This window comes from Callithrix jacchus, chromosome 1, assembly GCF_049354715.1.
Source record: "Callithrix jacchus isolate 240 chromosome 1, calJac240_pri, whole genome shotgun sequence".
In the NCBI taxonomy this organism is placed as follows: Eukaryota; Metazoa; Chordata; class Mammalia; order Primates; family Cebidae; genus Callithrix; species Callithrix jacchus.
Window position 1 is genome coordinate 153,976,296 of NC_133502.1, and position 19,205 is coordinate 153,995,500.

At 37.0% G+C, this 19,205-nt stretch overlaps 2 protein-coding genes across 22 annotated transcripts in view; both read left to right on the top strand.

Annotated features, from left to right (window-relative positions):
* Positions 1–19,205, top strand: part of FKTN (fukutin) — a 97,057-nt gene that overhangs the window by 53,965 nt on the left and 23,887 nt on the right. For 11 of the 21 annotated variants that reach the window (XM_078373851.1, XM_078373866.1, XM_078373817.1 and 8 more), the window contains one exon: positions 12,593–17,571. In XM_078373851.1, the coding sequence (XP_078229977.1) occupies positions 12,593–12,806 (214 nt within the window). In that variant the 3' untranslated portion in view covers positions 12,807–17,571. Of the gene's footprint in view, positions 1–12,592; positions 17,572–19,205 lie in introns of those variants that run through there. The other 10 variants (XR_013535758.1, XR_013535761.1, XR_013535757.1 and 7 more) reach the window with 1 other exon arrangement.
* Positions 12,590–19,205, top strand: part of TAL2 (TAL bHLH transcription factor 2) — a 30,503-nt gene continuing 23,887 nt past the window's right edge. Inside the window, exon 1 of the mRNA XM_078373880.1 lies at positions 12,590–12,690. The gene's annotated coding sequence lies outside the window, so the exon portion shown is untranslated. The remainder of the gene's footprint in view (positions 12,691–19,205) is intronic.

Sequence of the window (19,205 nt, forward strand, 5' to 3'; positions counted from 1 at the left end):
TGCCTTTATATTTTACAACATACAGATTATGTCTTAGGTCTCCTTAATTATACTGCCAAACCACTAGTAATTAGCAGGTGCAAAATTGAGAAATTGAGAGAAGAACTTTGAAAGAACTGCTTTTGGAAGTTATACAGTTATGCATGTTATATGGTAATTGTATACAATATGTAGACATGGCAGTTATTTATATAGCAAGCTTTGTTTATTTCTTTAAGAGAAGATTGCCTCCAGATGAATAAACAGCGAATCTTTCATTTATGTGAAGTAAATTATATTTTTTAAGACTGCTACCTCACACCAGTTAGAATGGCGATCATTAAAAAATCTGGAGACAACAGATGCTGGAGAGGATGTGGAGAAATAGGAACACTTTTACACTGTTGGGGGGAGTGTAAATTAGTTCAACCATTGTGGAAGACAGTGTGGCACTTCCTCAAGGACCTAGAAACAGAAATTCCATTTGACCCAGCAATCCCATTACTGGGTATATACCCAAAGGATTATAAATCATTGTATTATAAAGACACATGCACATGTATGTTCATAGTGGCACTGTTTACAATAGCAAAGACCTGGAACCAACCCAAATGCCCATCGACGATAGACTGGACAAGGAAAATGTGTCATATATACATAATGGAACACTATGCAGCCATAAAAATGATGAGTTCATGTCCTTTGTAGGGACATGGATGAATCTGGAAACCATCATTCTCAGCAAACTGGCACAAGAACAGAAAATCATACACCACATGTTCTCACTCATAGGCAGGTGTTGAACAGTGAGAACACATGGACACAGGGAGGGGAGCATCACACACAGGGGTCTGTTGGGGGGGCCAAGGGAGGAATAGCAGGAGTGGGTGGGGAGGTCGGGGAGGGATAACATGGGGAGAAATGCCAGATGTAGCTGACAGGGGGATGGAGGCAGCAAACCACATTGCCATGTGTGTACCTATGCAACAATCCTGCATGATCTGAACATATACCCTAGAACCTAAAGTACAATAAAAAAACAAAAAACCAAAAACAAAACCTGCAGTATATTTTGTTGTTTGAACATAATTCTATAAGATGATATTCTAAGATAAATAAAAACATATTTTCAGTAAAGACTTGTACACAAATGTTTATAGTAGTCTTACTCAACGCCAGCAAGAAATAGAAGCAACCCAAATGCCCATCTGCTGGTGACTAGCTATAAAATTATGATAAATTCAAACAATGGACTACTACTGAGCAATGAGTAGCAATGAACTACTGATAAATGCAATACATGGATGAATTTCTAAAACATGACGCTAAGTGAAAGAAGTCAGATAGGACAAGTATATACGATGTATTTGCTTTTATTTGAAATTACACAGGAAAAAGCATTCAAGAGTCTAATAAGATTAGTGGTTGCCTAGGGCCAGGGTGGGTTGATTGCTTGACTGCCAAGGAGCACAGGGAACTTTAGACAGGGAGTTGGTAGAAATGTTCTATTTCTTGATTATTGTGGTGGTTACACAGGTATATACATTTATCAAAACTCATCACTTAAAAATTGATGCATTTCATTATACTTAAGTTATACCTCAAAAGAAGTTACCTTAAAAGGTTAAGACCTGACACAGTAACCCATGTCTGTAATTGTAGCATTTGGGGAAGACAAGCTGAGAGGATCAGTTGAGTGCAGGAGTTCAAGACAAGCCTGGGCAGCGTAGGGAGACCCAATGTCTACAAAAGAAATTAAACACTAAACTTAAAAAAGATTAAAAAGATGAAAAACAGTTTGTGACTTAGAAAACTGATGCTAAGAGAAAAAGGGTCTGAGATCACAGGTTGAAACAGAGGGATATATGGGACCAAAAGCAGTGAATTTGATCAGGGCAGACCTAATTGCAATGATAAACTTTGACACTTTCACATATGATTAAACAAATTGGGTAATCTGATGATAGTTTAAAAGCCTCTTGTATTGAGTATGAAAATTGAAATTATAATTTGAATTCTTTTAAAAATTATCTATTATATGTAAGGAGAAGTCCTGTAAAAACTGTCTGAAGGAAAGCAAGCACAACTGGAATCTAACTGGTTGCTGAAGAGCTGTAGATCTAGATTTTGGAAGTTATGCAGTTATCTAGAGCTATAGAGTTTTTGGAAGTTATATAGTTATATCCCACGGCTTTGTCCTCTGGCATTGAGGAAAACTTTTGTACTTGTTTTAAATTGATAGTTCTTAATGTAGTCATTATGTATATGCATTCAGGTATTAAATTATATCAGTCTGTACAGGGTTTAATTTGTCTACTCCTTATTCTTGATAGAATAAATTTTTTCTTGTTTTTCCTATGGTACAGATAACTACTAGTTTTGTCACTGGGGCAGTGGTCTTATGGGGATTGCATAGGAAAGTTAATAGTAGGATAAATGGAATCACTCATGTGCTGTTAAAGTCAGTAGGAACATGAAGTTTAAGAGGTAAAATTTTACTTTATAAAACACGTATATTCCTCACCCCCCATATATAAAACGTTAAAAGTTTAGGATGGGGGGTGGAGAATGGGATTAATAAAGATCTCAGAGAGACTGTAACCCAGCGTAGGCTCTGAAAAGTATGTTAGCAATTCCTTTATCACTCCTTTGCTTCTGTTATCTATGGTGGGATTGTGCAAGGTTTAGTAAAAGAGGTGGTTAAAGTACTAGGCAGCACACTGTAACCTTGGTTTTCAAGAGTTGAGTCTAATTCTTAGATGACTATTTAAGGGCAGTGTTGGTGATGATGACTTATGATTAATGTGACACAGTCATTTTTTACTTTGCCACATTTCCTTTGCTCCAAACACAAAACACTGATGAATATATCTAAAAGATAGAGCTGAGCTAAAAGAAAATAGAGTAGATTATGAAAAGCAATATTTCAAGACAATTTACAAATTAAAGACAGACAAGCAGGATAAATAATAAATCCAAGGTACTTCTTAAGGAAACCAATATCAAAACAAAAAATGTTATAGGATACCAGAGAAAATGGGTTCCTGACAAAGGAGTAGCAAGTACACCTTAGCAACAATAGAGGTCAGAGATAATGTAGTAACATCTCGCAAAAGCGGAGGAGAAATATTTGTCAACTTAGAATGTTATGTACAGTTAAAACTAACATTCAAGAATGACATCAAAGTAAAACATTTACATATATATATACAAAGACTAAAAGTTTATGCCTCACAGATCCACACTTAGAGACGTGAAAGAACCCAGAAGGAAGACATGATATATATGAAATGATGGTGAACAGAAAAATGAATTAAAAGGTCAGTAAATTTGTTAACCATTGCGTATAAAAAAAATGCCAACTAATGTATTAAAATGAGAAAGGAAGCCAGGCACAGAAAGACAAACATCACATATTCTCACTTATAGGTGGGATCTAAAAACAATTGAACTCAGGCATATAGAGAGTAGAAGGATGAGGCTAGGTGCAGTGGCCCATACCTGTAATCCCAGCACTTTGGAAGGCTGAGGTGGGTGGATCACTTGAGGCCAGGAGTTGAAGACCAGCCTGGCCAACATTGTGAAACCCCGTTTTTACTAAAAGTGCAAAAATTAGCCAGGCACGGTGGCACATGCCTGTAATCCCAGCTACTTGGGGGGCCGAGGCATGAAAATCACTTGAACCCAGGAGGCAGAGGTTTCAGTGAGCCAAGATTGCACCACTGCATGCCAGCCTGAACAACAGAGCGAGACTCTGTCAAAAAAAAAAAGAGAGAGAGTAGAAGGATGGTTATCAGAAGCTGAAAAGGGGCATGAGGGGGGAAGGTGGGGATGGTTAATGTGTGCAAAAAAAAATAGTTATAAAGAACAAATTAGGCTATTTGATAGCACAAAAGGGTGACTATAGTTATAACTTAATTATACATTTTAAAATAACTAAAAGAGTATAATTGATTGTAATACAAAGCATAAATGCTTGAGAGTATGGCTGCCCTATTCTCCATGATGTGATTATTATGTACTGTATGCCTGTATCAAAACATCTCATATATTCTGTAAATATATACACTTACTATGTACCTACAAAAATTAGAAATTAGAAAAAGAGAAAAGTCAAAAAACTCTTGACATAAGTTGAGGAAAAGGTGATATATCAGTGTTCAAAGAGTAAAGTATACTAAGTTTCATGTTTAGAAAGAGGGTAAAGATTCTGCATAAATTTACTTTTTAATAGAAAATGTTATAGTGAAGTAATATGTTTTAAAATAAACAGTAACTAGCATAGCAATATTATCTACAACTTCCAAACAGAATGAAAGGAAATATATAAACCTTTATCAATCCAAGTGAAAGTTTCAGATGTGGAGGAGAGGGTCAAAGAAAAAGAATGGTAAATCGAAAAGTTGAAAATAATTGTACTATGTTGACAATAGTCAACACTGTTAACAGTACTTTGTGTCTTAAACACTGTTCTGAGCACTTTACATTTATTTATTCATTCTGTACTAACATCTCTGAGGTGTAGGTACTATTATTATCCTCATTTTATAAATGATGAAATTAAGGCCCAAAAAAGATTGATGAGGTCATACAACTAATAATTGGTGAAGCCAGGACTTGAGCCCTGGCAGGCTGACTCTAGAGTTCAAAATAAGTTCAACACACAGTTTATCACAATAAATATAAAAAATACATAAATGAATTAAACTAACCTATAAAAAGACAAAGATTATCAAATGAGGGAGCAAAATTTAGATATATAATGCTTGCAAGAGGCACATCCCAAGCAAAACCACATAGAAAGGTTAAAAGTTACAGAGATGAAAAGCTGTACCCCAATATAATTAACCAAAGAAAACTGGCATTATAGTATTAGTATCAGACAGAAGAGAATTTTAGAGGGGAAACATTAAAGGATCAGAAGGCTCATTACAGAATCTCAAAGAAACAGTTTACCAAGAATAAATGATATTCATGAGCTTACATGACTAACAATATGGTTAAAAATATAAATCAGAAACTGATGAAATTCTAATGAATATTTAATATGTTCACAATTGTGGTGGGAGATTCTTACATGCTTTTATTTTTTTAAATTGCTGAAGACCAGGCACAGTGTGGCTCATGCCTGTCATACTAGCACTTTGGGAAGCTGAGGCGGGAGGGTCACTTGAAGCCAGAAGTTTGAGACCAGCCTGGGCAACATAGTGAGACCTCATGTCTGTAGAAAACAGTTTTAAAAAATTAGCGGGGCATTGTGGCATGTACCTATAGTCCCAGCTACTCAGGATGCAGAAGCGGGAGGTTCACTTGAGCCTAGGAGCTTGAAGTTATAATGAACTGTGATTGGACACTGCACTTCAGCCTGGGTGACAGAGCAAACCCTATCTCAAAATAAAACTGCTTGTTTAAAAATGAAGAAATTAGTAAAAATATTGAAGATCTGAACAAAATTAACAGGCTGATCTATTTGACTTTATACATATAAAGTCTTTACCCAATAAATGGTGAATATATTTTCTTATCAGCTATAAACAGAACATTTACAAAAGTTGATCATATACTGTATCATAAAGGCAATTTTAAGAAGTTTCAAAGCTTTAATAATTTTCTTGTGTGTGTATAATTCTCCATATTAATGGATTAAAGGAGAAAAAAACTACATGGTTATTTCATTAGATAGCATTTATGACCACAATGGAATTAAATCAGAAACTGGCAATTAAGACATCTTTAAAATGAGTGAAAACTTAAAAACATCCTCCTTAATAACTCATGAATTAAAAAGGAAATCATAATAGAAATTATAGCATATTTAAGACTTAAAGATGATGAATGTATTACATGTTAAAAATTTAGGCTGGAGCGGGGCACCGTGGCTCACACCTGTACTCCCAGCACTTTGGGAGGCTGAGGGCGAATCACAAGGCCAGGAGTTCAAGACCAGCCTAGCTAAGATTGCAAAACCCCATCTCTACTAAACATGCAAACATTAACTGGGCATGGTGGCATATGCTCGTAATCCTAGCTACTCAGAAGGCTGAGGCATGAGAATTGCTTGAGTCCAGGAGGCAGTAGTTGCAGTGAGCTGAGATGGCACCATTGCACTCCAGCCTGGGCAACAGAGGGAAACTGTCTCAAATATAAAAAACAAAACATTTTAGGCTGCAGTTTAGGGGTAGAAATAAGTACATAGCCTTAAAAACATTAAGTATGAAAAAGTAGATTTGAAAACAAGCATTCAGCTGAAATAAAAGAACAACAGAGTCAAGGAAAGTGAGGGAAGTTAGTCAAGAAAAGAAATTAATGAAATGGAAAATAAATATTATCAAAGACCAACAAATCCAAATTCTGGCTTAAAAAATTAATTTAAAGACTAGTAAAATAGCAAGATTGATTAAGAAAAAATAAAAATCTGGGATGGCTGGCTTTAGTTTATACTCAGGTGTGTTACACTGGCTCTCGAAAAAAATGAGGTAGTTAACTAGGCAATAAATGTGATCATTAAAATGTAAAAATGATAAAATTTTCTAGAAAAATCAACTCGAAAAGATCTAGATAACCTATATTTATTCAAGAAATGCAATTAGTAATCAGAAATCCTCCTTTCTCCTTCTTTTCCCTGCCAGAGGGTACTAAAACCTAGAAAGTTTACTGCAAAGTTTTATGGTGCCATCACAGAACAGATTATCCCTATATTGTACAGCTTATTTCAGGCAATAGAAAAATATAAAATTAAGTAACTATTTTATGAGAGTGATAGAAAAAGTGGATATGGACAATACCAAAAAAAAATTGTAAGGGAAATTACTGTCTCAGTGAATACAGTGAAAAAATACTAAATGAATAGAATTTTGTAGTGGGTACATGTTGGTATAATTCTCTGTATTACACTAATATAATTATTAAAGGATTAAAGGAGTTCCATATTAAAGGATTAAAAGATTAAAGGAACAAAAACACTATGATTGTTTTAATAGATGACATTAAAATTCTTTGATAAATTTTATAATTAGCCAAAAGGAGAGAGACCTCTCAACAAATTTGGATTTAAGGGAATCTGGGTTAGGCATGGTGGCTCACATCTGTAATCTCAACATTTAGGGAGGCAGAAGTGGGTGGTTCACTTGAGATCAGGAGTTCGAGAGAGGATCCAAGATGGCTGATTGCTAACAGCTTGGGATTGTAGCTCCCAGTGAAAGCGCAGAGAACAAGAGGACGCCACACTTTCAGACAAATTTTCGTTGCTCACAGACCAGAAGATTCCCAGTGGAGGAGCCCCACGGGTCACCAGCACAACTCTTGTGGCCGGCGTAGCGGTTTTGCCGGCGCCCCGGCGCGGTAGCTCTTCATGCAGAGTAAACGGGACTGGTTCCCCTTTTGACCGATGTTTGGACCTCCCGGAAGGCATAGCCGCTTATTATGGACTCAAGAAGAAAGCCAGACCAGAGATTCCCAGGCAGAAGAGCACCATCAGTTTTATCGCTGCTGTTTTGGCCAGCACAGTGGGTTGCTCGGATTCCAGCTCTGGGAATCAATAAACTGGACGTCCACTCAGAAACCTAATTAGAAAGGCGGTAATTGTAAAGATGACAGATGGATAAATTTATAACAAAGGGAAGAAACCAGCCCAAAAAGTTTGAGAATACCCAAAATCAGAACCTGTCTTCCTCTCCAGGGGATTACAGTTCCTCCTCAGCAACGAAACAAGCCCTGATGGAGAAGGACTATGTACCATTAACAGAAGTAGGCTTCAGAAGGTGGATGATAAGAAACTTCTGGGAGTTAAAAGAACTTGTTCTAACCCAATGTAAAGAAACTAAGAACTTTAAAAAAAGGTTTGACGAAATGCTAACAAGAATAGACAATATAGAGATATAAATGAACTAACCGAGTTGAAAAACACAACACAAGAACTTAGCGAAATATGCATAAGTTTGAATAGCCGAATTGATCAAGCAGAATAAAGGATATCAGAGGTCGAAGACCAACTTAATGAAATAAAATGAGAAGACAAGAATAGAGAAAAAAGGATAAAAAGAAATGAGCAAAGTCTCGAAGAAATATGGGACTATGTGAAAAGACCTAATCTACGTTTGATAGGTGTACCTGAATGTGACGAAGAGAATGAATCCAAGCTGGAAAATACTCTTGAGGATATTATTCGGGAAAACTTTCCCAATCTAGCAAAGCAGGACAATATTCAACCCCTGGTACTACAGAGAACACCAGAAAGATATTCCTCAAGAAGAGCAACCCCAAGGCACATAATCGTCAGATTCACCAGGGTTGAAATGAAGGAGAAAATACTAAGGGCAGCCAGAGAGAAAGGTCAGGTTACCCACAAAGGGAAGCCTATTAGACTAACATCAGATCTCTCAGCAGAAACCCTACAAGCCAGAAGAGAGTGGGGGCCCATATTCAACATCCTTAAAGAAAAGCACTTTCAGCCCAGAATTTCATATCCTGCCAAACTAAGCTTCACAATTGAAGGAAAAATAAAATCTTTTATGAACAAGCAAGTACTCAGAGATTTCATTACCACCAGGCCTGCTTTGCAAAAGCCTCTGAAAGAAGCATTATACATAGAAAGGAACAACCAGTATTAGCCTTTCTAAAAATATACCAAAAAGTAAAGAGCACCAACATAAAGAAGAATTTATATAAACGAATGGACAAAATAGCCAGTTAACATCAAATGGCAGTAACCCTAAATTTAAATCGACTAAATCCCCCAATCAAAAGATACAGCCAAAACCTAACAGTATGCTGCATCCAGACCCATTTCACATCCAAAGATACACAAAGACTCAAAACAAAGGGATGGAGAAAGACTTACCAACCAAATGGAGAGCAAAAAATAAATACATAAATAAAAAGCAGGAGTTGCAATTCTCGCATCTGATAAAATAGATTTCAAAGCAACAAAGATATAGTGGTAATAGGATCAATGCAACAATAAGAGCTAACCATCCTAACACCCAGATACATAAGACCTATAAAGAGACTTAGACTCAACGAGACAGAAAATTGATGAGGACAACCAGGACTTGAACTCAGATCCGGAACAAGTAAACTTAATAAATATTTATAGAGCTCTCCATTTTAAATACATATTTTCCACTTTAAATACACAAAATATTGATCAGCCATTATTAATACCCATTTTTAGAATAAAGCAATATTCCCGTTCTCTCTCCCTCTTTTTCTTCCTCTCCTTCACTCCTTTTTTTCTCTTTCTTTTCAAAAAAAAAAAAATAGTAGTTCATGCAGAGGAAATAGGACAAAGTCTCTAAGGCAGGTGCAAGCCTGGTATGTTCCAAGAGTTTCACGGCTGCCTAAGTTTGTATAACTGAGATAGTGTGGTGTGGGTGATAAGGGTTGAGGTCAGAAAGGTAATAGATTCCTTATTATCTACGGCCTTGTAGCAAGGTAACTCTAAGTCAAGTATGTAGCCACTTTAGGATTTTGAGCAACAGTGACATATTATGAAAACAAAACAAAAAAAGAGATCAAGAGGTCAAGACCGCCCTGGCCAACATGGTGATACCATGTCTCTACTAAAAATAGAAAAACTAGCCAGGTGTGGTAGTATGCGCCTGTAATCCCAGCTACTCCGGAGGCTGAGGCAGGAGACCAGGAGATGGAGGTTGCAATGAGCTGAGGTCGCACCACTGTACTCCAGCCTGCACTCCAGTCTGACAACAAAGCGAGACCTCAAAAAAAATAAAAAAATTAAAAAAGGAATCTGAAATTTCTTTAACCTAATAAAGAGAATATAAAAAAACCTAGAGTGAGCAATCATGTTTAATGATAAAACTTTAGAAGCCTTTCCGTTAAAATCAGAAAAAAGTTAGGAATGTGTGCTAGCCCTGCTTCCATTAAACAATATGCTAGAGGGGTTAGGCACTGGAATAACATGAGAAGAAGAAATTAAAAGTTAAAAGAAGAGGAAAAAATTGGTAGTGAGAATAAACCATTTATGTTTTGCAGGAAATTCTTGTCAAGAAATGGCTCTACTGCTCCAACTCTGGAGTTAATGTAAAACTTAAGTTTAAAAAAGTCAGGTTCAGTTATAGTTGATGTTGTCTGTCTCTCTGAACCTAATAATAATAAAACATTGTTATTCTAGGCTGGGGAAGAACCTCCTTTTAATTTAGCAGTTATGTTCATAAATTATACTCAAAATGCTTGTATGTAAACTGATGAAATTATCCAACTACCACCAAGTAGTTCTATAGATTTTAAGGATATCTGTGAGGGAAAAAAATGGTCTGTTCCAACTATTTAACTACTGTTTTATGTAAAGATAATATGAAGTAAAAGTGATATGAAATAGAAAATGGATGGCAGGATTTTTTTTGTGGTAATAAGACCTTTTAAACTTGTAGTCTGATTTAGAGTTGCCTTAGTCTGAATTTAAACCTGTTCACATGTTGGATCCAATCCCAGGGCCTTAAAGTACAAACTGCTCAGCTAAACTTAACCTTAGCTTTGAAAGTTAAGGTAACATTGCAGACTCATGGTGTATTTTAGTCTTAGTCATTATTTACTGGTTGCCTGGACAGGGTACGTGGCATGTGCTGTTCTGTGTCATTCACCCCCCTTCACTTCCTCTCAACAATGCTATTTTATAATTTGTTGTTATATTTTATTGTTTGTTTATTCTTCCTCTTCTCCTAGGAAGCTGGGATTTTCTTTTTGCTGAATGGATTGAAAAATAATTGGGGAAAAGAAAACCATAAAGGGTTTAGAGAGGTTTCTGTTTAAGTGCAAAAATCAACATTTGAGTTAAATTGACTTTGAATTATTTTCACATTGTTTATATATTTAAAATGTTTTGGTTTTGCTCATAAATGCTTCATTGTTCAAAACATTGCTTTTGTAAAATTTGTAGTATTCTCCTTCACCCCATCTATCCTGTATCTGTTATTATTTTCCCCTCTTTCAGCGGATGAGACCACAGAGGATAATTCTTAGAGAAGTTTCCTGGCCTGTGTTACAGGATAGACCATGATTTCTGTTTCAGTTCAACTTCAGTGTGTCAACTTGATAGGATAAGACAGGTGGACATTCTACTAACCAGCATCTGATTAGAGAGGGTGGAGGCTGGTGATGGATCGTTATATGTGATGACAAAATAAGCAATTCCGTGAACATGAGTGTGCAAAGTAAAATTGGGACCAGCAGATGGTGGGGCTAAGCTGTATCTTATTTCTCAGCTATGAGATTTTCTGTGACTGCCTTTTCACAGTAGCCAGTTGGGATTGTCCATTAACTGGATTTGAGTAGAAGGGAGTTGTTGCTTTCTTTAGAATTTGTTCAGCCTCTCCTTTCTATGTACGGCTTTATGTTCATTTGGTGGTAAAACACGATATTCAAAGGCAGAATATATAAGAACTGACCTTTTCTTGGAGAACATCCCAGTTAGATCCCATTTCCACAATATGATTACATTTTAAAACCTGGCTTTTCCCTGTTTTTTCTTTAATCCTCTGATATTTTAAATAATCTCTGTTATTGCCCCTTCAAACCTCATTACTGAAAGTTCTTCCCATGTTGAAACATTTCTCAGAAAAAAAATGCAGAATATACAGTAGAGCTATAATGTAAACTTAAACAGACCTGCTAGTTTAGCTTTCTTTTATAATATACAGAATTTACTTTACTTGATCCAAAGTACCTTTAAGAAACATGTTTTGGTTTAATTTCTGTTTGTTTTGTATTTTTTTTTGAGACAGGGTCTCACTGTGTCACCCAAGCTGGGGTGCAGTGGTGTGATCTCAGCTCATTGCAACCTCCACTTCTGGGGTTGAAGTGATTCTCCTGCCTCAGCCTCCTGAGTAGCTGAGATGACAGGAGTACATCACCACACCTGGCTAATTTTTTTTTTTTAGGAGAGATGGGGTTTCGTCATGTTGGGTGGGCTGGTCTCAAACTTCTGGCCTCAAGTGATCTACCTGCCACAGCCTCCCAAAGAGCTGGGAGCCACCAACCTCAGCCTGGTTTAATTTCTGAAACTTACCTACTAATTGACTTAGTTCTACAATATAGTTAAAATCATTATAACTCGTATTTCTTGGGCTGGTTTAAAGATATTCTTTAGCATTTAAGATGAAAGGTGGAAACCACAGGTAGGATCACATAAGCTATGGAACCAAATGAAAAGCCTGGAAATACAACTTGGAGTCCTGCTTACTCTGTATTCTTGGGAAATTCAGATTGTGAAAGAAAAGAAAATGATCATTTTCATCTATCTTTTGACAACTTTTTGTTTTGACACTTCTTTCCTTGATAGTTCCAACAGAAAGCCCAAGGCTGCTGCCTCAATCACTAACTTATTGACCTGGGTCTTTTTTACCCATCTCTGGAGCTTAGGGATCGGGTCAGCCTCTTGTCAATCTTACGGACTTGCAATAGGGAAGGAAAATTGGGGCACTGTTAACATTAGAAGAGGAAAGGGGTTCTGGACAGTCAAAAACAATAAATATCCACTTTATTTCCAAAGCTGTTTTATAGTAGAGCACTGTCCTTCAGCCAATAATGCACTAGCAGCTAGATTCCTTAACCAGACCTTCCACTGTTGAAGCCTAATCCCTCTGTTTTGCTGCAGATACCTGTTTCCCAAGTTTACACTTTGCTGGACTGAGTTTGTAGACATGAAGGTTCATGTGCCCTGTGAAACCCTCGAATACATTGAAGCCAACTATGGTAAGACCTGGAAGATTCCTGTAAAGACATGGGACTGGAAGCGCTCTCCTCCCAATGTGCAACCCAATGGAGTCTGGCCTATTTCTGAGTGGGATGAGGTTATCCAGTTATATTGAGATACTAGGTTGAATGGGAGAATTCCTCTTTTGGGAAAAAAGGTAGATAACTGTTTAAAAAGATACATGCCTGTTTGTCAAACATAAGTGGGAACCAAAGAAAAAAGTGACAAGTTTGAAGACACAGAAAGGGTCATCACTCCAGAGCCATCTGATTTAATTCTCTCATTTAGCACTTACTGAGGAATCTTCATGTGCCACATACAATGCTAAGTTACAGTGGAGAAGCCGAGATTAATGAGACAAATACCTGCCTCTTTTATTCCTCCCTTTGGTAAACAACTCGATTTTCCTTTGAAGGAACCCTCCCCCACCCTTTGAAGAGTTCAAGTTCTATAAAGGTTTTTAAAACGTTAAGTAACGTTTGAACTGGAAGATGAACTCACCAGGCAAATCTAAGGAAGGTTATACTAGTTAAAAAGAATAACCCATTCCTGCTCTGGGTATTTAAGCTGATATGTTAGTGCTACTTTTAAGATTGCGGAGTTTGAGTTAATATTCAAGTGATCAGACTTTGGGTGGCATCAAGAAAAGATGACATCAGGTATATTTTTCAACTAATCTTATGTGGAATTGAATTAGAGCATAAGGCATTACTCTTTTAGGGAAGATGAGAGCTTATTTATATCAGAGCTTATTTGTCAAGATAAGTAAATTTTTGTATACATACTGTTTTCATATTTGAAGTGAGAAGAAACTCTGTGCTTGTGTAATTTGCATCCATTGTGAGAAATTTTTCACTGACCTCTGATGGCACTTGTTGACAAATCATTCAAGTGAGACCATTCTACTAGACATGATTTTGAGAGTCCATGATTTCACAAAACTCACTTTTATTTTATTCTCAGTCACTCTCTTAGGTACAAATATGAGAAATTCTTGTACATTTTATATTTCCTGAATGTATAATCTTTGCACTCTCAATTTTAATAACACTAACATATTAATAAAAATTTTAATGTATTCTAATTTTTAAAATGTATCTTCATTCATCACAGCTTTATGTCTTTATTTATGGTCTATATACCAATTCAAATGGCATGTGAAGCTACCTGTTTCTTCTCTTCTTCTAATATATCAGATCTCCAAAATGGATGCTAAATGGTGGACTTGGCAACTGTTCACCCTACCGCAGATCATAGACTTTGTAAAGTTTGTGTCCATCCCTAGTATTTCAGTCTGTTAAATGTTTATGGGGCAAGAACTCAGCCTTCTGCTTTATCAAGTACCAAACATTCTGGAACCCTTCAGTTTCCTTTTCCCCTCAAGATGTCTGAGTCGGCAGGGATGGCTGTTTCCCCCATCTCTTCACCAGTCACTCTAAGGATATATTCCAAGTGAGAGGTAAAGGAAAATGCTGACATAATAAGCACTGCTCTTTTTCTCTTTGGGAAAGGAAGCTGAATCTTATATCTTATCTATGCTATTTAGGACTACTTTCTGGAGCTTGGCAGATTTTCCTCTAAAACCAGAGAACAATAGGAGTCTCAAAAATGGAAACCTGAACATCTGAGGGAATGGGCTGATAGACTTTCCTGAAACCCAATTAGGAAAAGTAACCTACAGTTACCCCATTCTAACTTTTTAAAGCAACATACAAACCTTCTTTGATAAATGACAGCCAACAGTCTTCCTGTTTTAAGCTGCATTCTCAATGCAGAATTACTGGGTCTTTCATAAATAACATGAGCAGGTTTCTGTGGACCTTTGAGATTATCAGCAAACTTGTCCCAAAATGGAACTATCACCATAAACAGTTTTCTCTTTTCTAGAAAATTGGCCCATAGAATACATTCACAAATTCTAAATAGCTGACCCTAAGTTCATTTTTCATGTTCAAAAATAATATAACAAACAATAATAGCATTTTTGGGCAAAATACACCCTACTTGAGGAGACCATTTGCTGGTGCTCATTATCTAGAAATGCATACACTCCACACTTCTGCCCATTTCAAATTGGGACTCACTCTCATTCTTTGCCAGGAGAGTTTACCCATTCCTGTTCAGATTAATGTTTTATCTAAAGTTCCTGGAGTGTCTGAAATCCAAGACAGGTTGGCCCCATTGACACAGGTTCTATATTCTTCCCTACAGAGACTACTGGCTGTTAAAATACTTTTCTTGTCTTCTGGTTTCACAGGCTTCAGCTCATGGGTTCTACCCTAAATTGGGGGAACAGAAGCCTTCCCTAGAATCTGAAGGCCAGGCTTCCCTCTGATTCTGATTCACTATACTTTATCTTATGCTTTTTAACAGTTGGATTCTGTGGAGTGTCCAGAGACCTTGGGTTAGGTATATCCATCATCAGTACCTCATTGGATCACTTTTCTTTCCTCACTTGAGTATTCTAGCAGTCATTCTCCTAATCTGACCATTTTCAGGTTTAGTTTACCTGGGGAAGTTGGCTTACCTGGGGAAGCTGGTAGCTTTTTGGTAGTTAGGCACCCATGGATGTCTCCAGAGACATCCTGAGAGGTAAGATTCCTCTTAATTGACAACCAGCGCAACCAGGTAGCCACCCAGTCCATCTCTAAGCAGGGAGCACTTGTCCTTCTCTCCTCTGCTGCAGCTGCTGATGTCTGGCCCCTGGAATAAAACCATAGTTCCCAAAACTGAGCATCCTTAAGAGTAGCTGCTCTGTGGGACAGCTGATTTCCTTGATTCCCTAGCTGTAAAACCTGCAATGTGACCACTAGGTGACAGAATGTTTGCCAGTATCCCCAACAAAACAAGTTAAAACTTAAGTGAAAGTCATTCTGCTTTTGAATCTTAAAAGCTAAAAGAGACCATAATGTAATACTCATTTTAAACTCTCTTATAAGAGGGATTAAATATATAAATAAATAAACTAAATAAACACAGAATGGAATGATCTGAACAAGAACAGCCGAGGCTAAAACCGGAGACTGCCATGACTTCTAGTCAAATGTCTGTTTTGCATCACAACACAGTATCTTTAACAGTGCTTGAGATGCTTAACAGAGAAGTCATCTGGTGCTTCAGTGAATCTAAATTTCAGGGTATTTCTGCCACTTAGTATCTTTTTGTTTAGACTGAAAACCTAAGATGACAGAGAGGTCAAGGAGAAGTATTTTCTTGTTCACAATTCTTGGGCAGCCTTCATATCTTTATCTGGAAAATACCTTCTCTCCAGACAATGAAATAGTTCACCTCTGGAGACATCAGCCTTTGGTACCTAATTCTCTAAGCTCAAGATGCATCCCATTGCTACTTTACCATTCTACTTCCCAAGGGAACCCTCAGCACCAATCTGCTCAATGCCTGTATGTGAAGAGTCTTTCCCCTTTAAAGTGACCTTTCATGAGGCTCTTTCTTTCCTAAGGGACCTTTATCTGGTAGTAGTGGTCTCATTCATACACACACAAAAATAATAGATGTAACTGGAATACTTCGCAGTTTTCAGGATTTTACTTGGCTGGAAAGGTGACTAGGGTATCTAGTTTTTAGTATTTAAACTACTTTAAATTATTTATATTGATTCTCTCTGATAAATGCAAGTAGTTAAGAATAGATTGTACTAATTCCTTTTTAAATTTGTGACCTCAAACCATTGTTTTTGTTCTTACACAACTATAGTACTTCAAATGGCACATAGATAGGCAAGATATTACATAGGTAAGCAGGAATTTATACATTAAGTACCAGAGCTAAATCTGGAAAACACATTTGGAATGAGCTTCCACACTTCAGTCTAAAATTTCACTCAAACTTATGTCTATACATTTTTCTCAGTTTCCCCCTAGTTTCACTTTCTGGAAAGTGAACAGTTTTTTAAATCTTAAATGCTATAAATCCTTAGGAGAAATATTCCCTCAAAACCTAGTCAGAGAAATGGTCCCACATTCCCACCTTCTAACATGTAGTTATTAGTTGTAACAGCTTTAAAGCATGGAAAAACTTCAGTTACCAACCAGTCAAGAACATTTCTCAAGAAAAATCCCAGCAACTATTCCTCTTTCCTCCTTGTCTTCCACTATCATTAAGACCTGGGCTAGATTACCTCTGACATCTCACTTAGGGATGACAATATGTTGGCATAAAAAGACCACAAGCTTTTGAGTTAGGCCTGAATTTGAATTTCATCTTAATCATGTGGTATTTATGGTGGGGGCCCTTTCAGTCTCAACTTCCACACTAGTCAATTGGGAAATGATACATACTTCTAAGGGTTTTTAGGGGGATTAAATGAAGTGTACAGTTCTTAGCCTCAGGCCTAGGATTAAGTAAGTACTCAAGAAATGTGCAATTTTCTAGTTCCATGTTTCTTTTCTAATCTTCAAATGGAATTATAGAAACCGTGGATCAGACACATTGCTTCATGCAGGAGGTTGCATGACTGAATTTGCTTAAGAAAAGAAAATTCTGTCAAGTCATTACAAATTAAATTGTATGGTTTATGAATTCAGAGACATTACCAGTTTGCCTCCTTTTCTCAATAGAACTTGTATTTTCATTTTTTTGATTAAGCAGTTGTCTCTTAATATTATCCCATTGCTACCTAGTTTGCTGGTCCCAGGCAGTTCACTGTACTTCCCTAGATTTGGTACCCACTCTCCCCTGGACTTCTTTTTCAATATTCTAGCCTTTCTTAGATGCACGTCATTACCTCCTTGTTAGTGAAATTAGATACAAGCCATGATTTGGAGAAGGAAGAAATCTGGAGTACTTAGTTTCATTTAATTGTCTATGCTGATGAATGCCTGTGTCATTGTTAATAAAGGAGAATTGAAAATACTCATTTCTACTTTCTGCCCCCAAACTTGTGTTTCTGTCTCAACTAGGCAAGAATCAGCAGGGTGGTGTGATGTCATTTTAAGCTGCTTTACATCAGACTGAAATCCTAATTATAGTTTATAAGTGAAACAGACTAATTCAATGGTGATACCTTTTGTGCAGGTCCTGTGCTTAAAGTGGCAAGTATAAATTTTCTAATAAGAAATCCCTGCTTCTGTCAGGTACGGTGGCTCATGCCTGTAATACCAGCAGTTTGGGAGGCCAATGCGGGCAGATCACTTGAGGCCAGGAGTTCAAGACCACCCTACTAAAAATACCAAAACTAGTCAAGGGTGGTGGCCAGCACCTGTAGTCCCAGCTACTCCAGAGGCTGAGGCAAGAAAATCATTTGAACCCAGGAGGCAGAATCTGAAGTGATACAAGATTGTGGGCAACAGAGTGGGAGTCTGTCAAAAGAAAGAGAGAGAGAGAGAGGAGGGAGGGAGGGAGAGAGAGAAAGAAAGAAAAGGGGGAGGGAGAGAGAAGAGGGAGGGAGAGAGAGAGAGAGAAAGAAAAGAGGGAGGGACGGAGGGAGGAAGGGAAGAACAGAAGGAAGGAAGAAGGAAGGAAGGAAGGAAGGAAGGAAGGAAGGAAGGAAGGAAGGAAGGAAGGAAGGAAGGAAGGAAGGAAAGAAAGAAGGAAAGAAAGAAAGAGAGATAAATCTCTGCTTCTGTACTATCAAAACTTCTACCCTAGAATGTCCCTTGGCACCTCCTAACCCAACCTGACACAGAGATTATGTAGGGACCCATTAACAAGCTGCTATATAATTATAAGCAGTTCTCACAGTAGAACTGTGAGAAAGGTTGAAAGAGAGTATAAGGAAAATTAGAAGTACTGTATTTTGCTATTGGAAATATTATTTCATGCACCTTTGAAAAAAATCACAGGATTTTCAGCCTTCTGATGATTAATTCAAAGCATGGGGAATAGTTCATATGTTTGTTAAATGAAAATCTTATGTAGCTATTTGTCTTCCACTTCATAACTACAAAAACATATGTATGAATTTCTAAACAAAGTGATATTTTAAGGATGAATATATTTAGTGTGTACTTGCCAGTTTACTATTTGGTTTTATCTTCAGGTACAGATAGTTTGTGGTACTACTTTAAAATATCTTAAATAATATTATTTTCATCAGAATTTAAATATATAATCCAGTTTGGGATGATGAATAAAATTTTTCTAATCTCTTGAGATATTTTGTATTTATTTTTGAGACTTGCCTTAAAAAGAAGAGACACTAACATTCATAAACAATCTGGTAAAATAGTAATTTGCCACAAATACAGTATTTCTAAAATGCAACTCTGGGGACCCTAGTAGTCTGTATACATATGCCTGGGTATCCAAAAGGTCTCAGAGATAAAACCTGCCAGCCAGAAACCACCAGAAACACACCTGTAATCAAACAAAGTTAGGTTTATTAGCTTGTTGAAGTAAGAGGAAACAGCCACCATGGGGAATCATAACATATTTCAGGAAGAAAGAACTAGAAAGGTCTTTTATAGGATTTGAGCTGATGTCAAAATTGCTAAAAGTAACTGTGGTGGAGTGGAAATACCACATGACATGGAGTAAAAAGTTCTAGTTTGTCTGA